Below are 21273 nucleotides of genomic sequence, written 5' to 3'. Positions count from 1 at the left end.
CACCAATTGTTGCACAACTGTCTGGGTGGCTGGTCTCAGACAATCTTTGAGGTGTAGATGCTGGATGCGAAGGTCCTGGGCTGGTGTGTTCTGGTGTGGTTACACATGGTCTGCGGTTGTGAGGCGGTTGGATGTACTGCCAAATTCACTGAAACACTGGTAAAGAAATGAACATTCAATTAATGGTGGACATTCCTGCAGTCAGCATGTCAATTGCACACTCCCTCAAAATGTGGGACATATGCAGCATCTTGAATGCCATACCTGTGAGGTGGATGGATTAACTCGGCAAAGTGTTCAGTGTACGGTTTTGTCAGTGGTTGCAAGGTCATTGCTAACACTGTATTTACACAGATTTTACTTTAAAGTCTGTGCACAAGAGATGGTGCGGAACATAGAAAAAGAATCATAGCAAAAGGCCCAGGTAAACTTCTGATCCATTTCTTGGACAGACGTGTTTGCACCACTTAACATAGTGGCTATATTCAGGTCCATAGCTATGACTTCTTTGATCATTATAAGTCTAAGGTATTTTCACACTTGTTTTATCACCCACTAGGCCAAAAACATAAATTCTGATTGTACTGAAAACAATACATAAACAATGTGGGATCCCAAACATATTAACCATGAGAAATAGTAATTGTGATGGTTGGAAAAAGCCAATAAAAAAATGATTGTTAATGGGTTATTATTAAAAGTTATATACTTTAACCAAAAAACACATTACTCATAAAGAGACACACTTACAATTAATCACATCCCACCTGTCTGCCCCCGCTCTTACCTCCCCGTATGACTAATACAATCATTTATTATGCTGAAAGTTAAAGTTCAACTAGCAGATTTCTTTAAAAACAGTGATGTCTGTCCAATGAGCAGAAAATGTCAGTGAGATCATTTTACTGTCCTGAGTACAAAGAGTAATGTAATGAAATGAGGGCTGGTGCAGCTGCATACCTGAACAGCTCCTGTGCAGACAGTGACTCATCAGATGACAGAGACAGAGCACTGATTGGATGAGAATGATCATATCGTTGTGTATGTTTTAAGTTAACTGGACATTAAAAAGTAGCATATGCAGTGATGTAGCACAAAAAAGATTAAAAGATTCAGATATTAAAGGTGAAGTGTGAAATTTCCAAACAGGTTTCTCAAACAACCCTTTGCTACTGAAGAAGTGAATATTCTTTCCAGCTTGTGAGAATCTGTTATCTGTTTTAGTGACTGCTTTTAATATTGGTTTAATTGGCCAATGTAGTACCGTTGTGCTCTGTACAAAGATTGTATTTACTTTATATAATTTTGATTATATGTTTTTTTTTCTGCTAGTTTAATCTACTTTACATACATGTGCTGGTCATATAATTAGAATATCATGAAAAAGTTGATTTATTTCACTAATTCCATTAAAAAAAAGTGAAACTTTTATATTATATTCATTCATTACACACAGATTGATATATTTAAAATGTTTATTTATTTTAATTTTGATGATTATAACTGACAACTAAGGAAAATCCCAAATTCAGTATCTTAGAAAATTAGAATATTGTGAAAAGGTTCAATATTGAAGACACCTGGTGCCCAACACTAATCAGCTAATTAACTCAAAACACCTGCAAAGGCTTTAAATGGTCTCTCAGTCTAGTTCTGTAGGCTACACAATCATGGGGAAGACTGCTGACTTGACAGTTGTCCAAAAGACGACCATTGACACAAGAAGGGCAAGACACAAAAGTTCATTCCAAAAGAGGCTGGCTGTTCACAGAGCTCATTAATAGAGAGGCGAAGGGAAGGAAAAGATGTGGTAGAAAAAAAGTGTACAAGCAATAAGGATAACCACACCCTGGAGAGGATTGTGAAACAAAGCCCATTCAAAAATGTGGGGGAGATTCACAAAGAGTGGACTGCAGCTGGAGTCAGTGCTTCAAGAACCACTATGAACAGACGTATGCAAGACATTGGTTTCAGCTGTCGCATTCCTTGTGTCAAGCCTCAGAAGCATCTAAAGACAAAAAGGACTGGACTGCTGCTGATTAGTCCAAAGTTATTATCTCTGATTAAAGTTCATGCTTCCTGCTGCTGACCAACTTTATGGAGATGCTGATTTCATTTTCCAACAGGACTTGGCACCTGCACACAGTGCCAAAGCTAGCAGTACCTGGTTTAAGGACCATGGTTTCCATGTTCTTAATTGGCCAGCAAACTCCCCTTACCTTAACCCCATAGAAAATCTATGGGGTATTGTGAAGAAGAAGATGTGATATGCCAGACCCAACAATACAGAAGAGCTGAAGGCCACTATCAGAGCAACCTGGGCTCTCATAACACCTGAGCAGTGTCACAGACTGATCGACTCCATGCCACGCCGCATTGCTGCAATAATTCAGGCAAAAGGAGCCCCAACTAAATATGGAGTGCTGTACATGCTCATACTTTTCATGTTCATACTTTTCAGTTGGCCAAGATTTCTTAAAATCCTTTCTTAAAGATTTCTTTAAAAAAGTATTATTCTAATTTTCTGAGATACTGAATTTGGGATTTTACTTAGTTGTCAGTTATGATCATCAAAATTAAAAGAAATAAACAATTGAAATACATCAGTCTCTGTGTAATGAATGAATATAATATACAAGTTTCACTTTTTTAATGGGACTAGTGAAATAAATCAACTTTTTGATGATATTCTAATTATATGTCCATCACCTGTACACTACTTTTCAAAAATTCGGGGTTTTTTTTATTTCTTTTTATGTTTTTGAAATTCTCTTATGGTCACCGAGTGTGCATTAATACATTTAGATTGAGTAAAATAGTAATATTGTGAAATATTATTTTAACATAAAATTAACATTGGATTTTGGCACACAACCTAAAAACAACAAAATATCAACATCAGCTGACATTGGTATTGGAAATCTATTTATTGACATTAAAATTTACATTAAATTTTGGTCACCTAACGTCGCAACCAAAATTTTACCAAATATCAACGTCTTATGACACTGTGTGCCTGCTGGGACAGTTGCAATGCATCATCCTTTTTTACTTCATTAAATAATCAAGTACACATTCTTTTACCTGTTTTCTTATTTTCTAATAGCTTTCATTTGAATCAGATATGGTAGTGTGATTCATCTCAGAGCTAGTTGATTTGGTTCAAGGCCCTATTTAAAAATTATTTGAAATCTCTATGGAGGGAATGAATGAGTAAAATACATCCAGAGTCATGGCTGTCAAGTCACTTTTGCATTCGATTGTTCAGATAAACAGGTGCCTCGTCCACAAAATCACTCCATTGTATGAATTAATGTTGCTGTTTCAGACCAATCAAAAAAACAGAGCAAATGTTTGGAAAGGTACACCGGGAAATCACGCAACAAATAGCTTGTCTTTACTCATTTAACCTGTATATTAAAGTATTCAAATATAAAAATTCACCTTCACCTTTAATGCATCTCCAGAATCACCGTGATGTTGATAGTAGACATGTTTGGAATAGAGGGCAGATATTGACTTTGTGTGTACAGATTACGATGAAGATGCCGCCTCTTTTTAAAACCTAAATCAAAATCTAACGAAAGGTATTCTGCATAGAAGAACAAAGCAAGGGCTCTCTACTGAACTCAGTCCATCCATCCTAAGTATCACAGGAAGCCAGTGCCAAGATTTCCTGTCATGTGACTGATGAGGTAAGACCTCAGTCCAGGGCTTGATTTGGTGTGAGAATGCAGTCCAGATGAGACCATGAGAGAGAGAAAGGCCTTCTGAAGAACAGGAAACCACTGCTGTTACAGCCTATGAAAAGGAAAACAGATCAAATTAAACCGGCATGAGGAATTATGTCTGTATCTTCCGTTTCTGATGGGTTACATTAAAAAATACACACAAACACATTAACTCCAAAACCTAGTGAGCTACCTAGCTAGAAGTTTTTTTAAGGGCATCACATGCATGGATATGACACAAAACCTGTCGTTAAGCACAGAGAGCAACATCTTAACATCTTTTAATTCTAAGGCTGTTGCTTAGCAACATGCTAACATAAACAAATGGAATCAGAGGTGTTTGTAAAAAATTCAAGATCATTATTTGAGTGAAGCAAATTACTATTTGTATTATTAACTAAAGCTTAAAGCATAAAAACATTGTCACTTTTAATAAAACAAACATTAACTAAAAAAAACCTAATGTTTTATTTTCATCTAGTTCAACATTCATTCTAACAGGGAGCAGTCTCACACGTTTTACTTCTTTTTTTTAGGTTATATGTTAGGACAAACCATTTTTAAAGTAAGGTTTATGGAACATTATATTGACATTATCAATGGCCAAGCACCGATGATCCAAGTGAAATTTGTTGAAAGTTATGAAATTTGCCACACTCAGCAAGGCTGCTCACTAGGTATTGTATGACTGAGGAGACAAGTTTCTCAAGTTTAGGAATAGGAATGTTGGCCCATACAGGCTTCTAGTTGCTCAACTGTCTTTTCACATCTTCCTCTTTATGATGCTCCAAATGTTTTCTATGAGTGAAAGATCTGGACTGCAGGCTGGCCATTTCAGTACCCGGATCCATGAGATTGTAATTGATGCAGAATGTGGTCTGGCATTGTCATGTTGGAAAATGCAAGGTCTTCCCTGAAAGAGACGACGTCTGGATGGGAGCATATGTTGTTCTAGAACTTGGATATACCTTTCAGTATTACTGGTGCCTTTCCAGATGTGTAAGCCTCCCATGCCACACGCGCTCATGCAAACTCATACCATCAGAGATACAGGCTTCTGAACTGAGCACTGATAACAACTTGGGTTGTCCTTGTCCTCTTTAGTCCGTTTGACATGGCATCCTAGTTTTCCAAAAAAAACTTCAAATTTTGATTTGTCTGACCACAGAACAGTTTTCCACTTTGTCACGGTCCATTTTAAATGAGCCTTGGCCAAGAGAAAATGCCTGCGCTTCTGGATTATGTTTAGATATGGTTTCATTTTCGAGTTTTAGCCGGCAACAGCAAATGGCACGGTGGATTGTGATCACCTACAATGTTTTCTGGAAGTATTCCTGAGCCCATGTTGTGATTTCCAATACAGTAGCATGTTGTGATTTCCATTACCGTAGCATTCCTGTATGTGATGCAGTGCCGTCTAAGGGCCTGAAGATCACGGGCATCCAGTTTGGTTTTCCGGCCTTGACCCTTATGAACAGAAATTGTTCCAGATTCTCTGAATCTTTGGATGATATTATGCACTGTAGATGATGATAACTTCAAACTCTTTGCAGTTTTTCTCTAAGAAATTCCTTTCTGATATTACTCCACTATTATTTGGGGGAATTGGTGATCCTCTGCCCATCTTGACTTCTTAGAGACACTGCCACTCACTTCCACTTTATACCCAATCTTGTTGCCAATTGCCATAATAAGTTGCTAATTGGTCCTCTAGCTGATCCTTATATGGACATTTAACTTTTCCGGCCTCTTATTGCTACCTGTCCCAACTTTTGTGGAATGTGTAGCTATCATGAAATCCAAAATGAGCCAATATTTGGCATTATATTTCAAAATGTCTCACTTTCAACATTTGATATGTTATCTATATTCTATTGTGATTAAAAGGTAAGTTTATGGGATTTGTAAATTATTCAATTCCTTTTTTACTCAATTTGTACAGTGTGCCAACTTTTTTGGAATCGGCTTTGTATACTGTATATATATATATATATATATATATATATATATATATATATATATATATATATATATATATATATATATATATATATATATATATATATATATATATATAAAACGGGACTTTGTAATGTAAACAAACGTTCTTACAGTAACATTAATAAAAAGGACAGTGCGTTTGCAATGCTTCGGCCACAGGATATGCGTCTGCATTTGTGCACAGTAACAGTCTGTGTAAGCATTTTCGTTGTCATTGCTAGTGGATCTCCACCCTGCTGTACGATTCAGTATTACTATCTTTTATCACTTATCTTTGAATCAAACCTTTTCTCATTCTCTCAGCTCTCTTCTTTTTTGGCCCAAGTTTGTGACTAATCAGCACAAGCTCAGTGAAGTGTGTGGGCGCTTTAGCGAGGTAAAGAAAAAACTTTACTCTTCTGCGCATATGACTTTTAATCTAGACATCTGGAGCATGAAATTGGTCAGAAAGTCCTCCCACGTAGAAAAGGCATATATTGATACAGTACCTGTGACTGGACACCCTTTAGATTGGAGTGAAAATGTTCATTTTCAGTGCAAACTGAGCTGGATATTTCATTTACCTTCAGGCCTAGTTAGCGCCTCCCAGTTCATTCAGAACAACAGACTCATTATGAGTGAGAAATTATATGTGGAAAGAAGAGAAAAGATGAAAAGGAAGGTTCAAATCAATTCGACAGAAGGTCAAGTTTAACACATCACACACAGAATACAGAACACAGATTTTGATTCTGTCTCTAAATATAAGCTCCGTTTTAAAACTTAGCCACATTGCTGTCTGCCGCCTTGTCTTTATTTTGCTGTCAGCATGATAAATTAAATGGAACTCTGTCATACCAATAGCGTAATATAAATAGTGTTTCCCATGTAAAATACAGAAAACTCAATACACTCTTAAAAATAAAGCTTTTTTTTTTTTTTTTTTTTGCATTAAATGTCATAATGGAACCAACGTTTGAAGAACATTTTGATAATCTAAAGAACCTTTTGTGCAATGATAAGGTTCCATGAATATTGAAGATTCTTCATGGAACCATTGATGCCAATAAATATATGTATTTTTAAATGCAGCTCAAAAAAAAAAAAAAACGCAATTCTCAGAGCATAAAAATATGCATGGTAGCAAAATTATTTAATATGCAATTTATTTAATAATTAAATAATGATCTTACCTGTTAGATTAGTTAATTAGATGGGGTACTAATGAATGTGTATTAAATTCAAATAATTATTTTAACATCATAAGTACATAATTAGTGTTACATTAAGCTTGTAAGAGAAATTGCAGGTAGGCTAAGTGACTTTATACACCTCCGTTCAAAAGCTTGGAGTGGATATTAAATAGTAAAAATGTTTCAAAATGTTACTGTTTTGTTATGACAAAATAAAGACAATAAAATTTAATTATTTAAGATACTGATTATGAGGCTCAGCGTCAATGCTTAGTCGGTCAATGTGGATCTCTTCAGACCGGCGGAAATCCAAGATGGCGGAGATATGCAACTAAAACAAAGTTTACTATTTCATGAAACTATCATGAATAATGAAGCCCAAGTGCCACAGGCCTGATGTGTGACGTATAGGCTGGCGAAATGGTGATGTCAAAGAACTTCATTACACTAACATTTTTGATAATTAAACAGCATTATGAAAGTGTCTTATGCTCATCAAGCCTGCTTTTTATTTAATATTAAAATAAATAATTAAATTGTTATTTTTCTATTTTAATAAACTTATATATATATATATATATATATATATATATATATATATATATATATATATATATATATATATATATAATTAAATATAAATATAATATAAATATAATTTATGTGATGCTAAACTGCATTTTCAGCATCATCAGCAAGTCTTCAGTGTCACATGATCCTTCAAAAGATACTTTTTTTTGTAACTTGAAATTGGCCTAGGGTTCATTGATAAATGAAAAGTTAAAAGGAACAACATTTAGTCAAAATAGAGATGTTTTCTAAGAATATCAATCTTTAATATCAATGTTTATATCAGTATAACAAATCTTTGCTGAAAAAAATAATAATTTCTTTTAAAAGAATTTAAAGAAAATTAAAAATGATTTACTAACCTCAAGCTTTTGGAGGTAGTGTATAATGTTACAAAAGTTACATTTTAGATAAACGCTGCCTTTTTTACATTTTTTATTTATCAAAGAATCACAGGTGAAAAATTATCACAGATTTCGAACATTGATAATAAATCAGCATTGCATTAAATGTATTTTAAAGTATATTAAAGTTTTGATCAAATAAATGCAGGCTTGATGACCATAATTGACTTCTTGAAAAAAATATAAAATAGTAATGTATCCAAACTTTTGATCTCGAATTTTTGTTTTTTACATTGCCATGATTTGCAACACTTGTGTTGTCAAACTGATGAAGATGTTTTCTTTATTTGCTGATGTTTTTTTCAATTTGCATGTGCTTTCTTAAGTTGCAGCATGTTGAGCTCTCTCTTCCACCATAGTTTAGAATGATATGAGAGCAAAACGAGTTTTCATGATTCTCTTTAAGTACACATAACGGTTTGGCTCTGTATGTGGATCCTTACCAGTGTTAGGGAACTTTAGTTATAGATCAAAAATATAGATCAAAGGTTTTTTTTAAAATAGTTCACCGGAAAATTTTAATGTCATCATTTACTCACCCTCATCTCATTCTGATGAACAAAACAAATAAAGATAGCCACTGATGTCCATAGTATTTTTTTTCCATTCTATGGAAGTCAATGGCTACCATCAACTCTTCGCTTACCCACATTCTTCAAAATATCTTTGTTGGTGCTCAACAGATGAAAGAAACTTATACATGCTGACAGAGTTTTCATTTTTTTGTGAAGTATCCCTTTTTTTTTTGGGGGGGGGGGGGGGGGTGCATAAAAAACGTTATCTTAGTTTAAGATAAAGATTTTAAAGCTTTATTCTGTTCCTGATCACAATCGTTAAAATAATTACAATCAAGTACTTTACTTGCAGTAACTACTTAACTTTTTTACATAATGTAATATAGATTTTTTTTATCAACATAAAACATGAATCATGACAAGGAGCAAAAAGAAATGACGAACAAAAAAACAAAAGTCAACACCTTTTTATTTTCATATATTTTCATAAAATGATGAGTGCAAAGAAAGAGCTTGTGATGTGTACCAGTCGCTAAGCCATGGACCATAAGGCATCAGTAAATACAAGCTTTATATATGCTTACAACAAATACAGAATACAAAAAACTCAGTCATGGAGGCAATCAAAGAAATCTGCGAAGACACGCACACAATCTCAGGAAAGAAACGTAAACCAGAGCGATGGAGAAATGTTGATAAATAGCGACCACTGAGAAAATGCATGGATGGATAGTAAGAAAAAAGGAAGAGAAAACAACAACAACGACAACACACACGCAGAACAATTCATACATTCATAATGGAGCAGAAATATAATAGATGACAATGAGGTCGGATTGAGTGATTGGAATATTAATTACAGCAACCGATCATTAAGCAAAATCTACAGCCTGTTAAATAGGCCTGATATGGAAGCTGCTAATAATGGTTGTTAACAAGATCCCATCATCTCACGATTTCCCATAATTCCCAGTGAAAAAACACTGTCCCTACACGTCCTCGTAGCCCGTTTAAAAAAAAATGTGTAGAAACATTATAGCAGTTATTTACTTATAGGTTTAAAATTGTGCCTTACTAGGCCTGAAACAGACTTTAAGCATCATTTTGAATTACTTTCTCAGTGTCTCACATACGCCGTCATTGTATTTAATCACAGTTTGTAAAACTACTAAGCTGGTTCTGTACTCGAGGGGACAAAACCCCTAAATATTTTTCCATGCATGTAAAAACGGTCGACCGTACAAATATAAACACCCACTTGACAACATCTGTATTTTTGTGATCCTAAAATATACTTGAGCACTTGAAAATGACAGCAGCAACAAGTTTGTGAGCACTGGCACCGTTTATGATCCAAAACCCATGGCTTTACAAGTGAGAAGATTGTCTGTACCCAGAGTGCATGGTGGAGAAAGCGGGATAGCGGTTCGGTTTAAGCCATAGCTAGCGACACCAACCTCAACACTCATTTTGACATGATCACCGTTCCGTGTGGACATGGACAATCCAGAACTTGCAACATGCAACACTCAAATTAATGAGATGTATTTTAGAATAATATACAAATGCCGCCTTGTTGAATAGTGCACTATTACTCATGGTACTTTATATTCTCTACAATATGACAATGTATAGCCTGGTATAAACAATGCAAAGCTTTAAATTATGCTAAAACATTCATAAGTATGCACTGAAAAGAAAAGTTTTGTAAGTGTGATAGATACAGTCCGTTATATCTATCCCTTTTTCTTTGTAGGCTCAGGAATAGCAGTTTACCCCCAGGTAAATCTGTTTTTGTCACAGTTAGGCATGATACAATTCAAGTGTCGATAATATACATGCGTGCCTCGAGTCGCGGCAGGCACGTTCGATTATGGTGCCATCGCACGAACAACGTCTTTCTATATAGCAGATGCTGACCACGCAAGTAAATGAGTGATGGCTATAACGCGACAAGAAGAGATATTAAGTCTTCACATTCTCGGAATACACGTCTCCCTTTGAGTTCGGAAAATTCAGACGACAGGATGGAATTCTGAGAAACACTGATACAGCGTGAATGAGAGAAAACAAACAAGTGTAAAAGAACTCCAAAGGGTACATTTCTCAATCAAAAACATAAAATAAATAAAACTCATCCAATGACTAAATTCAAAAAAGAAAGAAAGAAAGAAAAAAAAAACAATACAGACAAAAGCTTTAACAACTCTAGTTTTAGTTATTTTTTATAAAAAATGCATTGCAGAGATTCAACGAAAGAAAACAACATCCACTGAAAGGACTCATTCAAGATAATAAAAATAACCACAAGCAGTTGATATATGCAAAACAGATCAAACATACATTTAGCAACAAAAAAAAAAACCAACAAAAAAGAAGAAAACATCTCCCTTTCATGTACAAATGATACACCAGAAAGTACTGTGTGCTCTAAATATGTTAAATGATCACTGCGTTTAGGAAACGTCGCTAAATACATGCACCATCCAGTAGCGACTCTCTCAGTCACGCTGCATGACTCCATTTGAATGTTACCTCACGTTTGGTTTGCGGTTTTATTTATATAAACAGCCGTTTTTGAGTTTAGCTTAGCTCATTTCACATACTCAGCTGATTTCCAGAAGTGTACTGGGTGAGACAGGCGACGGTTGCGTTTCGGGAGTTTCTCCAGTAGTTCTACGAGCTTGGAGAAGCTGGGCCTCTCTTCCTGTTCATACGCCCAACAGAACAGCAGGATGTCCTGTGGGAAAGAAGAGTCTGATCAAGCACGAAGTTCTAATTTGACATGATCTAAAATGCAAAATAAAGTGAATGGCCTCTTTTGGAACTGTCATGCTCAACCGAAAAAAAGCACAATAAAAGAAATTAATATGTCACATAGACTATATTTGACAGCTTTGTGTGTCTTTGTTTGTATAAGAATGTATATAGTTTGGACCTCAGAGCCTTGTGAATACTCACGGATATCTCCTTGCCCATGCCGATCTGAGTAAGGTTGGGCTTCATTCCACTTCCCACCTGCCAGATAATGACTTCAGCTGGCTGATTTTTAAAGGGCCACTCACGTGCATGGAGCTCGTACCAGATAGTGCTGAAAGACAGGACACACATGAGTGTTAGTGTGCATGCATGTACTGGTTTCTGTATACTTGTGAAGGACAAGTGTCTAAAAAATGTGTCATTAATGTAATAAAAACCCTATAAAAGCAAATAAAAAGGTTTGTAAATTGACAAAAATATTTTAATTAGAATAAATCATTATCTATATATTTATATAAATAAAAAATGCATATATTTGTATATATAATAAAATGAAAAAATCTATCAATCTTAATTATAATTGGGATAATTTAGGAATTCTTTTACAAGTATTTGTGTACAAGTTTAGGAGTCTGTAGTTGGTTTGCTACAGTATATCTTTGAGTGTCAAAGTTCTGAAAATGTCCCTAGAATAGTAAAATCTCTGAACAAAAAAGGTTTGTAAATAGGTCAAGTAATGCATTTATTAAAATCTTACATTACATAAATAGATCTTAATTATAATTTGTTTAATTTTGGAAGAACAACAAGTCTCACATAACAAGCATAAGCTGTGTGTGTGTGTATGTGTGTGTGTGTGTGTGTGTGTGTGAGAGAGAGAGAGAGAGCGCGAGGACATGTGAAGAGTGCCACGGGCCTCCTTGAGGGGCCACAATACAGCAGTTCAAAAGATTTAAAACACTTTCGGTGCACTACATCACTTTTCATTCTGATTTAGTTAGAAGTCATTCAAGATAATTAATAAATGACTTTGAGGTGCTGTTGACAGCTGAAAAACAGTATTCTGCACTAAAGAGCATGTTCATGTTAAAGTTTACTAAACCATGCTTATGAGCTAATTAACAATCATTGAATGGAGAGCGCCACTGAAAAGCCCAATCATCCCAGCTCTGCAATTTAAAACCACAAACAAAACATGCAGCTTGCTGAGATTGGTGAGAAAAACTAAATCAGTGTGATTGAGATTTTGAGGCTTTTGCAATACCGAAGGGGAGAATTCACTAAGAATTGCATTTGAACCCAATGATAGTCTTAGGCTGTCCACATTAATTCAGATACACTTTGAAATGGATCTTTTTCTATGTGTTTTGGCCTTTCATGCATAATGAGACCATGTTTTTGTCCTGTGAAAGCTAAGCTTTTTGCAGATGTTCTACCAAGTGGAACAATTTAAAATAAGTTTTCGCATTGTAAAGTAGTGTGGACTGTGAAAACAGAGGTATTCAAAAATATACCCATGTACATCGGGATGTACCGGCATTGTTGTGCCTAACGTTTTATGCATTTAAAGGTCCGTTTGGACGAGCAATGTTTCAAAAATATGCTTAAACACACTAGTCATTTTTATATATATCCATATAATTTTAGATGTAGCCTTAAAAAAAAAAGCTATTTTTGGTGTTGAAAGTCTTCCATGAAGAACTTCTATGGAATAAGAACTATCACTGAATGGTTCTTTGGGGGAAATAGTTCTTCTGTGGCAAAATTGAGAAAAAAGATTGTAATGTCATTCATTTGCATGTAAAAAATGCAATTTGCACAACACATTTACAGTCTTGCAGGCCATTTCTTAAAGGGATAGTTCACCCAAAATAAAAATTACCTCATGATTTACTCACCCTCAAGCCATCTTAGGTGTATATTTAGTTATATTAAAAGTTATATAAAAAAAATGTCCTGGCTCTTCCAAGCTTTAAAATGGCAGTGAATAGTGGTTGAGTTTTGGAAGTAAAATTATGATGTTGTAGGCGTAGAGTAAAACAAATGCATCAGTTCTCTTCAGAAGGCTTTTATTAACCCCTGGAGCAACGGAGTTATTTTTATGATAGTCTTATGCACTTTATTTTGCTTCAAAATCTCTACACCCATTCACTACAATTCTTAAGCTTGGAAGAGCCAGGATATGACTCCAACTGTAGTCGTCTAAAAGAGGAAAGTCATTTACACCTAGGATGGCTCGAGGGTAAGTAAATCATGGGGTAATTTTAAATTTTTGGGTGAATTATCCCTTTAAGGTTGGAATACATAACTTTTGCCCAGATTTTTGCCCCGATTTACAGTCTGGACAAGTTGATGCTAGTTGCAGAAAATCAGAGCCAATCTGCAGATTGGAGTTGACAAACTTCATAAAATATTGCAGTGATAGTGATGTTTACAGACTGATTAAGCTTCAGACTATGATTTTATATTTTAAAACCATATCTTAAGCTGATTTTAGAACACACAATGTCATGTGTTTGTTGTATATTCCAGCCTTTAGTGTTTGTTGTAGGGGATGCACTAGACTTCCTGGTCTGCCGTACTTTACTGAAACTTTTTCATTTTTCTGTGATCCAGACACCTGAATCGACTTCTAAAAACTGCTGAAAATGCACTCCTCTACACCGAATCTGGACATATGCCCGGTTTCTCCATCATTTGATCATCATTTGATGAATTACCGCTGCCATGATTGCTAGAAAACATACATAAATGTAATTTCTTTTAAATAAGAAGATCATTTTATTGCCCACCGAAAGCAAAGTCGATAGTTCCAGGCAGATAGTGCTGAATAAAGCATATTATAATTAGCCAAATATAAATAGAGAGGATGCATGTTTGTGCTAAAAAAAGAAAGAAAAAGACTTGCAGGTGGTTAGCGAATAATGCCATTTAGTGAATTTGCCCCTGATTTTTTGCATAACATATTGTCAAGTTCATGCTGTATATACAGATAGCATCTTAAAAAGTTCATAAAACAGAACATGAGAGGATTACGTGCATAAAATATCCCACAGCTGCTGCGAACTCTGGCAGAGAACAATGGAAGTGAAAAGAGGAGGCAGAAGGGACAATGGGGAGAACTGCTTTGGGGTCACCTCTAGGTAATGTCCCTTTAGTGTGACCAGCTGGACAGCTTGCGTGGGTGCTGTATTTGGCTCTCATAGAGTGACAGTGTGACAGAGCCTCCATATGGAGAGAACAGCTGAGGATGCAATTGTGTTAGGACCCAACAGAGCAGCATTCCTTCATTCCTTCATTCTTTTCTTCATTTGGCCTACACTCTCACTGCCTCTGGAAAGGCCCGGGTCAGGTAGAAATAAATGCAGATCGAGGTTCAGTTCTGTATCCTGCCTCATGTGAATACAATCTGATTAGTGGATGCTGAGCAATGAGAGAATCAATTTTGTTATAATACTCATCCTAAATGGGCCATATTCTAGATCTTTGTATTATTAGGGGAAGTCGTGGCCTAATGGTTAGAGGGTTGGACTCCCAATCGAAGGGTTGTGAGTTCTAGTCTCGGGCCGGACGGAATTGTGGGTGAGGGTAGTGTATGAACAGCTCTCTCTCCACCTTCAATACCACGACTTAGGTGCCCTTGAGCAAGGCATCGAACCCCCAACTGCTCCCCGGGTGCTGCAGCATAAATGGCTGCCCACTGCTCCGGGTGTGTGCTCACAGTGTGTGTGTGTGTGTGTGTGTGTTCACTGCTCTGTGTGTGTGCATTTCGGATGGGTTAAATGCAGAGCACAAATTCTGAGTATGGGTCACCATACTTGGCTGAATGTCACTTTCACTTTCACTTTATTATGAATTTATGATTTTTTTTCACTTGCAAATCTATGAATGTAATTGCATTAGAAAACATATCAAACCAAGTTACATCTGCAAACAAATGCTTCTCTGAAAACAAAAGTCACTTTTCTGAGACATATTTTTTTTCCCATTGACTTTTATTAAAACTGGCGATTTGGTAATTTTTTGTGGATGCATGAAGTCAGTTTTCTTCAAGTAAACAGTAATATTGTAAAATATTATTACAATATATTAAAAAAAAGTTCTATGTTAGTATATTTTAAAATGTTTTCCTGACCTCAAGAAAAATTATTATTATTAATGTTATTATTATCAATGTTGGAAGCAATTGTGCTGCTTAATTATTTTGCGCAAATTTTATATATTTGGAATATTTAATATATTGAAAAAGTTCAAAAGAACAGCAATTATTTGAAACATTTTGTATTTTGTAACATTATTGATGTCTTTAGTGTCATGTTCTCTCAATTTAATTCTTAATAAAGGATTAATAATTTTTACTGACCCCAAACCTTTTAACATGTTTGTAGTGCATATATTTTATTTTATGTAAACCCAAACAATCTTATTTTTGTTAAATATTTTGATTGAAATTTAAAAAAAATATATCTTTCAAATAAATGCCTCTTAGTTTGATATTTTCTATCTAATGCAGTGCCATATGTTGCAAAATGCAATATGTTTTAAGTACTATATCTAATGAAATGCTACTATATTTTAAATTTCGTATCAAAATGATTAAATGATTGAATGATTAAAATCCCCAAATGCTGACACTATATGGGCACATGAACTGTGCAGGGAAAAAGGCATAGGCTTATTTCTGTAAATAAAATTCTGTTGGTCCCCTGATTGACAAAAGCAGAGAAGCAGTGAGGGGGACAGAGAGGGACCCACCCAAAGGCAAAGACATCAGACTGTTTGGAGAAAGGAAGCTGGTTTTCTGCCGTCTCTGGGGAGAGCTGACGGATGAGCTCAGGAGCGAGATGACACAGCCAGCCGCTTGGGATCCGCAGCTTATCCTTTCTCCTACTGGAGAGAAAGAGACACAGAAGACCATGAAGTTTAAAACATGATCAATCACAACACACAAATTGAGTTTCTCAACATTTCTGAGTTAGATTTATTTGTACCTCATTAAAAAGGTCAGAAAACAAACTAAAAGATCATTATAGTGACAATCCTGTACAAGAAATACAATAGAGCCAAGCAACTATTAGTCTCCCATAATCAGAGTATTGACAGTCTAGTCCCCAAATGAGACCTCTCTTTGAACTTGTTTCCCCCGAAATGCAATTCGATCAAATGAAGAGCAATTGGAGGGTTTTGGTTTTTTCTTCGTTTTTCAAAATGTTCTCCTCAGAAAAATAATGTAGAATTATCATATTCTGTAGAGTTTAAGATTTCAGCAGTGTCTGCAAGCAAAAATCTAAGATTTCATTATGGACTCAAAACGTTTCTTATAAAATTGTCCTGAATGATCGGAGCTGCAAAGTTCCTCGTTATTTTTTTGAAGATCTATACTCTTATTGTTTCAATAGTTTGTCTATATTTATTTCTAAATCAGTTATTTCTTTCTTTTTAAAAACAAAGACTGAATGGCAAGAAACTCAAACTACTATAGCAGTTTTTTTATTCTTCTCAGAAGTACACAATGTAGCAGAGTCTGGGAACTTGTAAACACAACTTTGTTTCCCAACGGACCGATTAAAAACCTGTGAACTCTCTACAATGATAAAGTCCTTCTCAGGTGTCAGACATGGATTTGAAAGTGGTCTATCACTGACAAAATAGAGCTGCTTCAGCTTGACTGAGTCCCTAATGCTGTCCCTAATCCCACTCACCCATGATGTTGGTGTGTGTGTGTGTATATATATATATATATATATATATATATATATATATATATATATATATATATATATATATATATATATATATATATATATATATATATATATATACACACACACATACACACACACACACACACACACAACCGCACACACACACACACACACACACACACACACACACACACACACTGTATATCTCCAAACAAGAGTTGAAAATTAAAGGGCTCAGCAAAAAAATGCCATTAAAATGAACAAAAATACACCCCCAATATTGTGGACAAAAAGCTATTTGTTCATTTATATCTATTACTTTCTTTACTCCCTTAATGTGCTATATACAGTATGCATACATTCATAATACTATTCATAATAATTATTATTAATAATAATAATCTTAATATAATTATATTAAATTATAATTAATTGTATACCATTACAATTTTCGAAATAATATATTTTCAAATAACGCTTTTGTAAGCAACAACCTATATAATTCTGCACAGTCAGATGAAACTGTCATCTAGACATATAAAAACAGGGTATGGTTTTATATAGTAAAAAGAAAAAAGAAAAAATATATATATACAGTATATATTGCCCCTTAATAAAAAAAAAATAATAATAGTAATAATAGTAATAATAAACACTGCTCCAGACCAAGAAAAAATAACAACAGAAAAAGTTTGTTACATTAGATCATGTTATGTTACATCATGATCACAAAAGACAGAGAGGAGAAAAGATCCTTGAGCTTGTAGGGCTTCGATAGCATTAAACCCACTAGTCTGAAATCTGGGCGGCCCACCAGACTGCCCAGAGTAAATTTCCAATGACTTCATCTCTTATAAAGACTCAAACCCACACAAACCCTCATAAACAAACCTTGACATTTCATGATGCCTCAGTACGAGTGCGTTCACAGCCTCAATAGCCTCTCGTACCTGCTAGATGTTGCCTTACATGCATGTCTTTCAAACAGCACCAAATCCCAGAATATTCAGATCTTATTACAATACCCAGTCATGTCTTGAGTCACAATACATAACTAATGTAAAATCGTGTTATCGAGAGCCAGACTTGTGCTTTACAGATAAACAATTCATAATTAATGCTGGAACCTGCACGTCCCTGACAGTCTGAAAAAAAATATGCTGCTCCCAAATACTATCCCTTCCTCCTAACAACTCTTGATAATAATTCACATGGCTGTGGAGGTGTAGAAGAGGGCTGATCAGAACGGCAACAGTGAGCCGATCCAGGAGACTTGATCAACAATGGCTGCAATGTAAACCTGTCGCTGTGGAGATGCCGTCTTTTTCCTGGTAATTACTGCCAACATACGTAAACACACTTGTGCAAAATCAGCCTCATAATCAGATGAACTGATGGGTCCGGGTGTTTGTAATATTGCTCCATCGGGGATGTTGATTTACTGCTTGCAATGCCAATGAAAACATTTTCAAAGAGACACGACACGCAAACATGAACGGGACGAGGGCCAAAACAACATCAACATCATCACGGTCATCAGCAGTGGCAAACGCTTCATGTTGCACAAGATAATTTACTCTCATTTTCAGCACTTTCAAAGCCAAAGACTTCATTAAACATCTTATTATGCAAATAAACATACATTTAAAACAAAGAAGTCAAATTTCTTAATTAAAATTGTGTTTCAGGGCTGTTGATTGACAAATGCAAGAACTGAATACTGTTAAGACAATGCTTAAACTCATTAAACTTGACAAGACCATTTTCTTAAAAATTTTTTAAAAAAATGCTTATCGTTTATCATATTTCCCTCAATCTCATTACTATTGTGCTGAAAAATATATTTTAAAGGTAAAAGTATAAAATAAATGGCAAAGTGTGTTAACATCATGTCAGTATTAAATTAAAGTATACTAAAATGCCATTATATTTATAATAATTAATCAAATGTATAATATTTCCTTCATTCTTATTACTGTAATGCTGGAATAAAATATATGAATGTAAAAATTCTAAAATTATATAATATGGCAATATGTGTATACATCACTGCAGTATTAAATTATTATTATTTTTTTTAGGGTTAGGGTTAGGGTTAGATGCAGATTTTTTGGTGCAATGTCATATACTGTACATGGGGACATGTCCCCTTATAACCCTTCCCTTTGCCCTAAGAAACATATTCAGAATTGACAATGGTTGAGATATATGAAGCATATGAAGCTTTACAAAACAAATCAAACGTCTACAGCTCTTCACGCAATTCAGCGGCCTTGCCTGGAGGAAGGAATATCTTTGAGTTCATTCAGCCATAAAGTAGAGGATGTTTCCTCTTCATACATCACAAGAGCGCAACAAAACGCATGCATCAGACACCCTTTTCATGGATTTTCCTGTTCAAAGAAGTGTGGCGTTCATAGTCTGTTCAAAGTCTTTGTCTCTTGAAGGAGACAGGAATATATAAACAGAGGTCTAAATCTGAAAAGACTGTGGTTTTCAATTAAGGTTGTGGAGATGATGTCATATGCAGAAAATATGACAAAAAAATGTACTGTTCTGAGTCAGATTTTCTGCTTTTTCCTCATGTTGTGTATTATGAAACCCAATCACAAATCATTTTACGCCAAAAGCCTCATCCAAATCATCTATATAGGCAGAATTAAATTAAATACTTGGATAAAATGGCATTAAAATATAATTAATTCAATATTCTTAAGACTTAATATTGATCGGGATTTAAACTGAAATGAAGTAACCCTAAGGGAAAAGCGTGGTCAATTAAATGGATATTCACCCAAAAATATAAGTCAGAATTCAATCATCCCCATGTGAACTGAAATGCTCCTAGCATCAAGCTCGATTTCATGCATTGCTGCTTTCTGAAATGTGCAACATTAAAGGGGATAGTTCAAATAAAAACGAAAATTCCATCATCATATTTGTTTTTCGTACAGACTCTTATAAACAAAGGTTCTTTATTGGAATCTATCCATGAAGAACCTTTAACATCTCTGGAGTGTTTCTATTGCACAAAAGTTTATTTATAGGCAAAAAAGGTTCTTTAGATTTATTAAATATTCTAGGATGTTGATTTTTAGATGGTAGCTTTCTGAGATGGCGAATGGGAACATGATTTGTGTGACATTAGCAAAACGTTCTCACTGTTTGATCAAGTAGTGAAGCCAAAAGCTAATGATATCAATTAACGTTATGTGTCCAATGTTGTAAAGAGTGATAAATAAAATGCATTACCATTGTGATACATTAACTTGTAGATGACCCTGTATAATTAACCCTCTTCCTCTTCTTCTTGAGAATCCCCCTTTAAAATAATAATTTTGCTTTGCAGCCTGAAATGAAGACGGACACAGTTTGCTTTTTCCAGCTTAATTTACTCAGCGCAATTTATAACATCTAACTGAATGACCAAAATGTCAGCATATCACCAACATACCTTCTCAATAGCACACAAAGACACTGGCACTGTCAAAAGATCTCAGGGATAAAGTTGTATACAGGAGAAAAAAATGTCAAAGCCTTTATCAATGCCTAGAAGCAGAGTGAAGTCTATTATTAAGAAGTGGAAGATATTTGTTACAACACAAACCCTCCCTGGATCAGGATGTCCCCCAAACTGGATGAAACAGCCAGGAGAAAACTGGTCAGAGAGGCAACCAACTCTGAAGCAGCTGCAGGAATTTATGACAAAGATTGGCCATTGTGTGCATGTGACAACAACATCACTAATTCTCAAGAAAAAAGCCATTGCTCAAGAAAAGCCACATGCATGTCACGACTGAGCTTTGCCAAAATGCTTCTGATTCTAAGGCAGATAAGACTAAAACTGAATTATCTGGACTCAGCATCAGGTAATATGTCTGACAGAAATCCAATGCAGCTTTCCATCAAAATAATAGTATTCCTCCAGTAAAGCGTGGAGGTGGTGATATCCTGTTATGAGGGTGTTTCTCTGCAGCAGGGACTGGAGCACTTGCAGGATAGAAGAAAAAATGGACAGGGCAGAATACCATAAAAATTATTGAGGAAATTCTGCTGCCCTCTGCCAGAAAGTTGTCAATGAGTAGGTTTCATTTCAACCCAAAGCACACCATAGTTGATGGAGTTGAAAATCTGTGGAATGACTTGAAGACTCCAGTCCACAAGCCATCAAATTTAACTGAACATGAGCAGTTCTGCAAAGAAAAGTGGGCAAATATTGCAAAGTCTAGATGTGCAAAGTTAGAAGAGAAATATCCCAACAGACTAAAGGCTGTAATTAAAGCAAAAGGTGGTTCAACAAAATACCTTCTGTATGTGAACTCTTCTTTCTATCTAAATATGAATAACTGGCTGATAAAAGCAACAATTTCATCTATTCATATGTCTGCAGTGCATTGAAATTAGTTGCTAGAGGG

The 21273-nt window shown here is 35.1% G+C and overlaps 1 protein-coding gene across 2 annotated transcripts in view; it reads right to left on the bottom strand.

Annotated features, from left to right (window-relative positions):
* Positions 1–2773: 2773 nt before the first annotated feature.
* LOC128014030 (kinase suppressor of Ras 2) overlaps positions 2774–21273 on the bottom strand; it is an 80507-nt gene continuing 62007 nt past the window's right edge. Inside the window, exons 19-22 of one of the 2 annotated variants that reach the window (XM_052597280.1) lie at positions 15909–16043; positions 11355–11484; positions 11000–11133; positions 2774–3801 (exon numbers count right to left, since the gene is read on the bottom strand). In XM_052597280.1, the coding sequence (XP_052453240.1) occupies positions 3795–3801; positions 11000–11133; positions 11355–11484; positions 15909–16043 (406 nt within the window). In that variant the 3' untranslated portion in view covers positions 2774–3794. Of the gene's footprint in view, positions 3802–8845; positions 11134–11354; positions 11485–15908; positions 16044–21273 lie in introns of those variants that run through there. The other variant, XM_052597273.1, reaches the window with a different exon arrangement.

The sequence above is a fragment of the Carassius gibelio genome, chromosome A5 (assembly GCF_023724105.1).
Source record: "Carassius gibelio isolate Cgi1373 ecotype wild population from Czech Republic chromosome A5, carGib1.2-hapl.c, whole genome shotgun sequence".
Classification (NCBI taxonomy): Eukaryota; Metazoa; Chordata; class Actinopteri; order Cypriniformes; family Cyprinidae; genus Carassius; species Carassius gibelio.
Note: the sequence above shows the minus strand (reverse complement) of the source record. Positions and strands in the feature narration are given on the sequence as shown.